Source organism: Panthera pardus, unplaced genomic scaffold (assembly GCF_024362965.1).
Source record: "Panthera pardus isolate Hobbes unplaced genomic scaffold, ASM2436296v1 HiC_scaffold_13, whole genome shotgun sequence".
In the NCBI taxonomy this organism is placed as follows: Eukaryota; Metazoa; Chordata; class Mammalia; order Carnivora; family Felidae; genus Panthera; species Panthera pardus.
In genome coordinates this window covers 121,486,721-121,498,270 of record NW_026526688.1, presented here as the reverse complement: position 1 = coordinate 121,498,270, position 11,550 = coordinate 121,486,721, and the positions used below count along the sequence as shown (strand labels likewise).

At 39.4% G+C, this 11,550-nt stretch overlaps 1 protein-coding gene across 1 annotated transcript; it reads right to left on the bottom strand.

Annotated features, from left to right (window-relative positions):
* Positions 1-488: 488 nt before the first annotated feature.
* Positions 489-920, bottom strand: LOC109246857 (40S ribosomal protein S23-like). Its single transcript, XM_053900691.1, has one exon. It carries the CDS (start codon positions 918-920, stop codon positions 489-491), a length of 432 nt encoding a protein of 143 aa, XP_053756666.1.
* Between the last annotated feature and the right edge of the window lie 10,630 nt (positions 921-11,550).

The following is an 11,550-nucleotide window of genomic DNA, read 5'->3' as shown; positions in this document are numbered from 1 at the left end:
TCAGGCTAAGTTTTTGCCCTGGTCTTGTAACAGTTTCCCACTCCTGAGATGTTTTATCTCTTAATCTGGAAACTGTGTGCTAAAACTTTATAGCTTTTCACCTAATGTCTGGCTCACTTTTATTTCCTTGAGTATTTTTTATTTTTAAATTTAATTTGGGAGGGAGGCAAACCGTAAGAGACTCTTAAATACAGAGAACAAACTGAGGGTTGATGCAGGGGGTGGGGGAGAGGGGGAAATGGGGGCTGGGCATTGAGGAGGGCACTTGTTGGGATGAGCACCGTGTGTTGTGTGTGAGTGATGAACTACGGGAATCTACTGCAAAAACCAAGAGCACACTTTACACACTGCATGTTAGCCAATTTGCCAATAAATTATATTTTTAAAAAAGAGTTAACAAACATATTATTTACTTTTTAAAAAAAGCAAAAACAATTTATTTTTTTAACATTTGAAAATTTATTATTGTCATTTTTCACCATCAAAACTTATGATCTTGGTCTTTCCTTCTTGCCCTTGTATAAAGTCAAAAGAGAGACCCTGGCTGTTTTGACAATGTTAGAGCCAAATCCAGGAATGTCACTGATCGCGTGACCTTTGTGACCAAATCCACCAACAGGAACATCATCATTTTCCTCCGTAAAATTCAAACAACTATCATTGGACACAAAGGCTGTGATTTTTTGGCCATTCTCAATCAGCTGGACCCTGTCACACTTCCTGATGGCAGAATTTGGCTGTTTGGCTTCAGCCCCTATTTTTTCCAGCACAATTTCCTTTGCGTGGGAAGCACCTCCAAAAGCATTGGCCTTCAGGGCTGTGCCCAGATGGGCTTCCCTGTACTGTTTACCATGCCGCTTCTGATCTCCTAGGAGGCTACGGCACTTCCTGGCAGTATGGAGACCGAGATACTTGCCCATCTGGCGGGTTCCAGGGGCCTGAGCCAAAGAGAGAAACAGCGCAGGAAGGAGCCACCTATTTCCTTAAACGTTTTGAAAACAGGGCTTTTGTTCTGAATGGCATTTTGCTTCTGCTAAGGGGAAGGAGAGAATATGCATAATCTAAAAAGCACTGGTCTCAGAATCAGAACACAAGTTCAAAGCCAGTTCTCTTGGCTCTTTGACCACTAGCAAGTTGCTTAACTGCGTTAAACCTCAGTTCCCTCTGAAGGGAGGTAGCAATTTCTACCCCATAAGACTGCTGGGTGATTGAATGAAGCAGCCAAAGGCAAAACCTCCAAAACAGCACTTGCTCCTGTAAGGCACTCTGCTTGCCTTATGTATTTCTTTTCTTTTCTTTCTTTCTTCCTTTCTTTCTTTATTTTCATATATATATATATATATATATATATATATATATATATTCTATATAAATTCTCTTATGGTTTGTCTCCCTCTCTGTTTTTTTATATTATTTTTGCTCCCCTTCCCCTATGTTTGTCTGTTTTCTTTCTTTCTTTCTTTCTTTCTTTCTTTCTTTCTTTCTTTCATGTTTATTTTTGAGACAGAGAGAAACAAAGCATGAACAGCAAGAGGGGCAGAGAGCGAGGGAGGCACAGAATCTGAAGCAGGCTCCAGGCTCTGAGCTGTCAGCAAGGAGCCCATTGTGGGGCTTGAACTCATGGACCGTGACATCATGACCTAAGCTGAAGTCGGACGCTCAACCGACTGAGCCACCCAGGCGCTCCAATCTGTTTTATTTCTTAAATTCCACATATGAGTGAAATCATATGATACTTGTCTTTCTCTGACTGACTTTTTTGCTTAGTATAATACACTCTAGTTCCATCCACGTTATTGCAAATGGCAAGATTTCATTCTTTTTGATTACTGAGGAATATTCCATTGTATATCTATACCACATCTTCTTTATCCATTCGTCGGCTGATGGACATTTGGGCTCTTTCCCTACTTTGGCTATTGTCAATAGTGATGCTATAAACATTGGGGTGCATGTGCTCCTTCGAATCAGCACTTCTGTATCCTTTGGATAAATACCTAGTAGTGCAATTGCTGGGTTGTAGGGTAGTTCTATTTTTAATTTTTTGAGGAAACTCCATACCGTTTTCCAGAGTGGCTGCACCAGTTTGCATTCCCACCAGCAGTGCAAAAGAGTTCCCTTTCTCTGCACCCTCGCCAATGTCTGTTGTTGCCTGAATCATTAACATGAGCCATTCTGACAAGTGTGAAGTGGTATCTCATTGTGGTTTTGATTTGTATTTCCCTGATGATGTGTGATGTTGAGCATTTTTTTCATATGTCTGTTAGCCATGTATATGTCTTTTTTGCAAAAGAGTCTGTTCATGTCTATTGCCCATTTCTTCACTGGATTATATGTTGCCTATCTTCTCCTTTAGGATTTTGATGGCTTCCTGTATTATGTTTAGGTCTTTCATCTATTTAGAGTTTATTTTGTATATTGTGTAAGAAAGCTGTCCAGGTTCATTCTTCTGCATGTCGCTGTCCAGTTTTCCCAACACCATTTGCTGAAGAGATGGTCTTTTCTCCATTGGCTACTTTTTCCTGCTTTGTCAAAGATCAGGTGGTCATATGTTTGTGGGTCCATTTTTGGGTCCTCGATTCTGATCCATTGATCTGAGTGTCTGTTTTTGTGCCAGTACCAAACTGTTTTGATGATTACAGCTTTGTAAAATATTTTGAAGTTTGAGACTGTGATGCCTCCAGTTTTGGTTTTCTTTTTTAGGATTGCTTTGGCCATTTGGGATCTTTTCTGGTTCCACACAAATTTTAGGATTATTTTTTCTAACTCTGTGAAGAACGCTGGTGCTATTTTGATAGGGATTTCTTAGAGTTTGAGAGGATCTTAAAAGCCAAAGGGAGTCCAGTGCCTGCTACAGGCATTCCATTCACAGCCTCTATGCTAAGCAGTACCCCAGCCTGTCCTCCTAGAGAGAAAAGGCTCATGTGTTTGAAAAGCATTCTAAGGCAGATCCAGTGGCTACATGGTGCTCTGTTGGTCCAAAGGAGATGTCCTTTCATAAAATCTACCATTCTCAGAAAGATCACATAATTGTTCTTATTTTTTGTATGAAAGTCCTTCAAATATTCAAAGATAGTCCTTTCTTCAAATTAAACAACTTTTCTCCTAATCTCTAGGGGTTGCCAATGTTTCCCTCAGAATGCAGAGGACAGAACAGACATGATTACCAAGTATTTTTTCCGGCAAATTTTTGTTAAGTCAGATCAGTCCCCTACTGCCATGATGAATTTTTTTTTTAACCTAAAAGAAGATTTTATTAATACCTGAATCAGGATTTAAACTGAGACCTGTATGGTTTCAAAGATATGCTTTTCCTAGCACCGTATTATTCAGTTATAACCTACATTCTAGGCACAAAAAACTCTGATTTTCTCCAAATACCCAGTGTTCATCATAATTCTCCACAAACTGTCACTTCTGCCTGCAACACGTTTATTCATTTTTGTCCTGGTAAATTTTAACTCAGTTGTCCATATGCAAGACTCTACCTTTTGCTCTCTAGGCCCTACCCTGTCACCCAACAGACAGTTCTTACTTCATGAGCCCATATGACAGACCTCACACACATCTATAGAGGAGAAAGTGGAGACAATGGTCCAGGTTGTTGTCATTTTTAAGTTTGCTCAATTTTCCTTAAAATAGTTAAAAAGAATTTTTTGAATGTTTATTTATTTTTGACAAAGAGAGAGAGAGAGACAGAGCATGAGCAGGGGAGGGGCAGAGAGAGAGGGAGGCATAGAATCCGAAGCAGTCTCCAGGCTCTGAGCTGTCAGCATAGAGCCTGACGTGGGGCTCAAACTCACAGAGGGTGAGATCATGACCTGAGCCGAAGTCAGACGCTCAACCTACTGAGCCACGCAGGCACCCCTCAATTTTACTTAAAATAGTTTAAACTCACAGAGGACTAACCATGTCAGCAATGCCTTTGAATCAAAGATAGTTGGATCAAATATTTTTGCAGAATTTATTCATTTGAAATGGAGTTGGATGGGGCACATGGGAGGCTCAGACGGTTATAAGCATCTGACTTTGGCTCAGGTAATGATCTTAGAGTCATGGGTTTGAGCCCTGCTTCCGGCTCTGTGCTGACAGCTCAGAGCCTGGAGCCTGCTTTGGATTCTGTGTCTCCCTCTTTCTCTACCCCTCCCCCACTCATGTTCTGGCTCTCTCTTTCTCTCTCTCAAAAGTAAATAAACATTAAAAAAAAAAAAAAAAAGAAATGGAGTTGGGGGGCACCTGAGTGGCTCAGTCAATTAAATGTCCAACTCTTGATTTCAGCTCAGGTGATGATCTCACAGTTTGTGAGATCAAGCCTTGTGTCAGGCTCTGCACTGACAGTGTGGAGCCAGTTTGGGATTCTCTCTCTTCCTCTCTCTCTGCCCCTCCCCTGCTCATGTGTGCTCTCTGTGTCTCTCTCAAAAATAAATCAATAAACAAAATAAAGAGAAATTTAAAAAAATGGAGTTGGAAATATTTCAGGAACAGGTAGTCAGAGGTCTTTAAATATTCTTTTTCCTAATCAGGAAATCCTATAAATCTCCCCAAATATTCCATTTTCTAAAGGTTTTCAGTAGTATTCAAGTTTATTTTTTAAATAATAGAAACAAAAATACGTTACCTTTGGTGTTAGATGCTTCTGGACATTTTTAAGCAAGAAAACATTTTAGAAGTTTTTTCATTTTTAAAAACATTAGGTACTTGCTTTCCATTAAGGCATATTTTATTATATACATTCTTATTGTATATTAATCACAGAAATGAGTATTTTACTTAATGTTATCAGACACACTAACATTTCTGCTGAGAATTTCCCCGAGGATTTTCTCATTTCTGAGTTTTGAGGACGGTAAGACTGCATGATACCTAATGACCAAGAGGATTAATTTATATTATATTTAGAAACATAACTGCCCACATGTTACTACAACCAAGTGCTAGCCAACAGTTTTAGCTTTTGCAAAACCAGCTTTATTTTCTTTACGTAATGTCCAGAAACACTATTAAGATTGCTTTTTTTTTTTTTTTTGGTTATTATCATTATTTTTAAAATCAACATTTTATTTTGAGCAGTGCTACCCGGATTCTATTTTTTTCTCATTTGTGATAATAGCAGACTGCCTTAACGCATTAACTGAACTCTGTTCTTTTCATGATTTTTATCTTCTCAGGAATATAAATCAATAAAATTTGCAAAGTACAAGGAACATGTCTTGATGTAGTTTGAATGTCAGAAAACTCAATATATTTACTCAGAGCCTGTACTGAAGTAATGTGACACAGGTCACATAAAAATAGACAGTTGTAACAATTTACCCTTCAGCATGCATTTATCAGTCACAGGAGAGCATCCAAAAGTTCTGTGAAGTACTTGAATTTCCTGTCTTTTTTCTTTAGTTGCTTTGAAATTTGAGAAAGAACAGCCTTGCAGCTGCTGTCCAAAGAGCTACCAAGTAAGACGTATGTTTAAAGCAAAGAATGGTGTTAGATTCTTATTGAAAAGGACACACAGGGCCTGTTAACCTCATAAATAGCTAAGAACAACAAAGCATGGAGATTGTTGAGTGACTTTTAGACTCAGGATATCAGAGAATCAGAGAAATGGGACCTCTTTCTGCATTTATTAAGAACATTTAAGATCGTAACTGAAATGCCCTCCAGGCAGGTGATAGGGTCAGGTGAAACTAGTGACGGGTCAGGTGGGGACAGTGGCCCACTGTGATGCATATACTCATCTGCAGGAAGAAGCTTCCTTGCAGCAACGGTGTGTTATTACTCTAAGGGAATGCAGCCCTTGCAGCATGTTGTGGGATTTCTCGGAAAGACGGAAACCTGGATTTTAATGTGAAAGTTTCGGGGCTATTTTGCACAACTTCACAAATTGTGAAAATACAGCATACACAGCAGCACATAGTATGCCTATATGCGAACCAAACAAAAGATTGCACAAGCATTAAATTTGACCTGTTGGTGGGCAGTTTGCTGTTTCCGGTTTACACTGTTAGAAAGTGTTTTGTTGTTATTGAAACAAGGTCCGTTTTCCAGTAGCTTTAATTCCTTGGATCTTAGGGTCGTGTCAAACAAATGTAATTTTTATGCACACACAAATGCACACACGCGAACAGTGTGTCAAATATTTGAAGTCAGTTATCATATTTAGTTATTTAAATTTAGGGTCTGGGGAGTCAGTCGTGGAAATACATTGTTAATGTGTTACGACTGAACAGTAATGAATGTAGGCTAGTCCTATAGTGCACGCTTTTTCCCCATCTGAATGATAACAGTTACTTTAATAATGCATTCTACAATCTTGCCTTAAATCAAGGTCAAGACAACTGGTCTGTTGCTTGGAGAATCTGACAATCTGTGGTCTACTCAGTACAGAGCTCTAAAGGTCTGCCACCTGTGGGCTTCTTCCTGCCAAGTCCTTGAACCCTTGAGAGTATGGCTGGCGGGGTACTTGGTGAGTGGGATCCTAAAATAGTCTGTTGTGTTTGCACCTGGTGGTGAGGGAACTTGGAGGGAATTTAGCCCCTTGGTGACTCTATGAACTTTAGACTCTCTCACGAATTCCCTCTGTATGTGTGGCCCATATCAGACTGCAAGGACACGCTTAAAAACAAGTAGTAAAGACTGCTAAATTTGTGCTGTGCACAGTTCCAAGTTCTCTCTCTCTCTCTCTCTCTCTCTCTTTCTATTTTAAGTCATTAAATCCTCATGATAACTCTATGAGGTGTTAGTGTTACATTTACTGACAAGGAGACTATTCACAAGAAACCCACCCAAGGCCACACAGTTGATCAGTGATAAAGTGTGGATTTAGACCCAGGTTCCAGGATGTGTACATCTTCCTTCCCATAGTTCTGCCTATGTCCCTGGGTCTTCAATACCAATTCAAATCCTTTCACAGACTGGAAGTGGACTATAAACAATACCTACTTTGGGAGAACTGGGATCTACTCGCTGCCCTGTGTCTGGCTCTCAGCCAACCTGACCTCCCATGTGCCCCACACCACCTCTGGACCAGCCCACACACCATGGCAAACCTCCAGGGTGTCCATGTATGGCCATGGAAGTCTTGTGGCTTGTTGCTGACCTGCCTTGACGCTTCTGTCTTCATCCAATATTGAACTCCAGGCTCTGCAGTCACTGTGTTCCCTGACTGTAGAACCTGGGGTTTGTCCTTGGTCCCCTTTATATTTGAACCTTGGTCTAACTGGACTTTCTAGTGTTTAATGGCTGTTGCTGTCCTGTCCCTGCTGAACCCCAAACTGACACGGGTTTGCATTTGGGTTCTACAACTTAATGGCTGTGAGACCTTGAACAAGTTAAATATCTTTTCAAGGTTTACCCGTTAGCAAAAGGGAGGAATTATTTTTTGGATTGAGAAGTAACAAGTAACATACATAATATGGTCTCGTACAGCATCTAACACAAAATGTTCAAATGATACTTCTTACTATATGATAAGTTTTACTGGAAGGAGGAACGGAGTAACTCCCAACCAGACCTTGAAAATCTCAGCTTTTACCTTAAGCCTGAGATGGCTGCCCAGGAAAAGACAAAAGCACTTGTAATCTTTGAATAGTCAACAACTCCCAGTTTAAAAAACTGGGCCCTAATAAGCCCTTACCCATGAGAACAATTGATTAGATGTGAGTTTATCAGGAATGATCAATCAGAACGATCATTTACAGTATACATGCAATGAAAGAAACATAAAAATTTTGTTATGTATTAATTTATTTAAGCTACCATTTTATAAAGAAATTCTGACAGGATGGATTATGCTTATGTTTACCTGATTCTTCTTTTTTTTTTAAAAGCTGTGTGTTACAATCCATTCTCTGTTGGCAGGTTCAAATGACCTCGAATTTAGAAAACACACACTTACTGGAATATTTGGAAAACGTAGAAAAATATAAAAAAAGAAAGAAAAAATTACCTATAATTGCATAAATCAGAGATAAATGCAGATAACATTTTGGTGTGTATCCTTCTAATCTTTTTTCTTTGTAATTGTAAAGTAAATAAGGATATAATAATAGGAAACACAGATAAGAATTTCCCAAATCATTAAATTGTTTATGAAAAATAAATTTTAAATGATGATATAGGGTAATCATCAAGACAGCATGGTATTGGCACAAAAACAGACACACAGACCAATGGAATAGAGTAGAGACTCCAGAATTGGACCCACAAAAGTATGGCCAACTAATCTTTGACAAAGCAGGAAAGAATATCCAATGGAAAAAAGACAGTCTCTTTAACAAATGGTGCTGGGAAGACTGGACAGCAACATGCAGAAGAATGAAACTAGAACACTTTCTTACACCATTCACAAAAATAAACTCAAAATGAATGAAGGACCTGAATGGGAGATAGGAAACCATCAAAACCCTAGAGGAGAAAGAGGGAAAAAACCTCTCTGACCTCAGCCACAGCAATTTCTTACTTGACACATCTCCAAAGACAAGGGAATTAAAAGCAAAAATGAACTATTGGGACCTCATGAAGATAAAAAGCTTCTGCACTGCAAAGGAAACAATCAACAAAACTAAAAAGCAACCAACGAAATGGGAAAAGATATTTGCAAATGACATATCAGACAAAAGGCTAGTATCCAAAATCTATAAAGAACTCACCAAACTCCACACCCAAAAAACAAATAATCCAGTGAAGAAATGGGCAGAAGACATGAATAGACAGTTCTCTAAAGAAGACATAGATGGCCAACAGGCACATGAAAAGATGCTCAACATCACTCCTCATCAGGGAAATACAAATGAAAGCCACACCAAGATACCACCTCACGCCAGTCAGAGTGGCTAAAATGAACAAATCAGGAGACTATAGATGCTGGAGAGGATGTGGAGAAATGGGAACCCTCTTGCACTGTTGGTGGGAATGCAAACTGGTGCAGCCACTCTGGAAAACAGTGTGGAGGTTCCTCAAAAAAATTAAAAATAGATCTAGTCTATGACCCAGCAATAGCACTGCTAGGAATTTACCCAAAGAATACAGGAGTGCTGATGCATAGGGGTACTTGTACTCCAATGTTTATAGGAGCGCTTTCAACAATAGCCAAATTATGGAAAGAGCCTAAATGTCCATCAACTGATGAATGGATAAAGAAATTGTGGTTTATATACACAATGGAATACTAGGCAATGAGAAAGAATGAAATACAGCCTTTTGTAGCAACGTGGATGGAACTGGAGAGAGTTATGCTAAGTGAAATAAGTCATACAGAGAAAGACAGATACCATATGTTTTCACTCTTATGTGGATCCTGAGAAACTTAACAGAAGACTGTGGGGGAGGGGAAGGAAAAAAAAAGAGGTTAGAGTGGAAGAGAGCCAAAGCATAGAGACTCTTAAAAACTGAGAACAAACTGAGGGTTGATGGGGGGGTGGGAGGGAGGGGAAAGTGGGTGATGGGCATTGAGGAGGGCACCTGTTGCGATGAGCACTGGGTGTTGTATGGAAACCAATTTGACAATAAATTTCATATTAAAAAATAAAGTTCTGAAAAAAACAAAAAAAAATGATGTAGGAATCCCATCCTGTGAGTATATGGCCATATCATATTTAATTAACAAGTTACTTGATAGCATTCCAATTTACTTCTATAAAATGAATATTTTTAAAGGTATGGCTTTTCTTTTTTCTTCAGCTCTTTAATCCCTTTTCTGTGGCTAAGGCCACCCCCCCCCCCCAACCACACACACACACACCCACACCACAGAAGCCAAAAGATATGCCAGATATTTGATTTCCCGGCCTCCTTTGCAGCTAGCCTGGGGTCTCTTAGACCTTGAATGGAAGGATAGCACACTGAAGAAGCAGGGCTGTGCAAAATTTATGTGCTGAGAAGGGTGGCAGCTCGTTCCCTTCATGGACAGTGGCAGTGCTGTCCTTGGGGATGGCACTGAGTTAGAAAATGTGAATATTTCAAATCTCTTTATCCTTATTTAAATATGCCTTCGGAAAGGCTAATTTAACTTACATTCCCGTAGCCCTGAGCACACCCAATCTAATCCCTTTACTTGTAAAACATGTGTTTCCATAAGACACGGTGCCTCAAAAGCTATTGTTAAATAGGGGGAAGATGTCAGTACAATGTGGAATTTGTTCCGGGCATGAGCAATTTCACCACAGTGGTCAACAAATAACAAAAACTGAGGGCAAGTTAGTTACATGAACACGCTGAGAGGCAGCAAGCCATAGAAGAATACAGTACTATGTATGGGGCCCATTCACCTCCTGGGCTCCTTCTGGCATCAGTTTGGCCACAATCTCTGTCTTAGAAGTGCATATGAATTGATTTTCCCATGTAGTTTTGTGATTTTTGTCCTGTGACCGAACAGTCTAATCCTTCCTCACACACCCTTACATTAAGCTAGCTTTCACTTTTTTGAAGGTAGAATCATGTATTTACTGTAGTATTTTTGTTTTATTTCTTTATTTCTTTTATTTTTTTACTTTTGCAGCTTTTTGTTTATTTGTTTAATTAGAATTGTTACTGGCTTTGTGAGTGCTGTGCTTACATCACATGTTGTTTTGCATGCCCTCCTCTAATCCTGTTTTTTTCTATGAACTCTTGTTATTTTTGGAGTACAGTTCAGCAGAAAAGATGGTTTCTGATAAATGCTACACTGGGCTGCAGCAGAAGCATGGATAGTGTCCTCACTTGCCCAGTCACATCAAATCCCAGAGAGACTTGTTAACCCCAGATTTCAGAACCTACTCAGATCTGATTAGGAATCTCCAGGGATGGTTCTGGCACTCTGTTAACATGCTACCCAGGTGATTCTTATGTTATACCAGATAGGGAAGCTGCCCTACTATGCCAGGGAATAGTAAGAATGGTTTCTTGTTTTTGTTTTTCACATGAACATGGTATTACCCTCAGTTAAAGACCCTCCTGTTAAAAGCAATTAATTACAACTCTACTACCTTTATGATTAAAGTTGTCCAGGTCCACAGGGTCCTCCAGGCTGTCTGATTTTATTTGCAGTCTTCCTTTTAAGGCAAATCTTCTCAGACTTCATTTCATTCACTCGCACCAATGATGAACCCAAGCAGTCTGCATAAGGGACCTCATATCTTCCTTGTATAATATATTAGTTATCAACTATGACACAATAAAAGCTTTCTCTTTAAATGATACACACAGGATAAGTGAATTTTAAGCTGCTTTATAAATAGTAAGTGCAAATCTTGTGAAGATGGGGTTCTGAGATGAAGGGTAGGATAAACAAAGGTCCTGGCGGCGGGGGGGGGGGGGGGCGGGGAGGATGTCTTGTCAATAGAAGCTTTAAATGCGATTAAATAGACATCTCATGTTTAGAGGTCATTTCTGCTCATTTGTGTCTTTGTTTTAATACTTTTTGTTTGCTTGCTCCGCCTAGTCCTGAATTTTTAAAAGAGGGAACTTGATTTTGTTTATTTTCCCTGCTTGAGCTAAAGTATAGAAAAGACACATTGTAAGGCTGTCATAAAAGGTTTATTATAAACTGTGTAATTTGTTGTAACACTCAGTAAACTC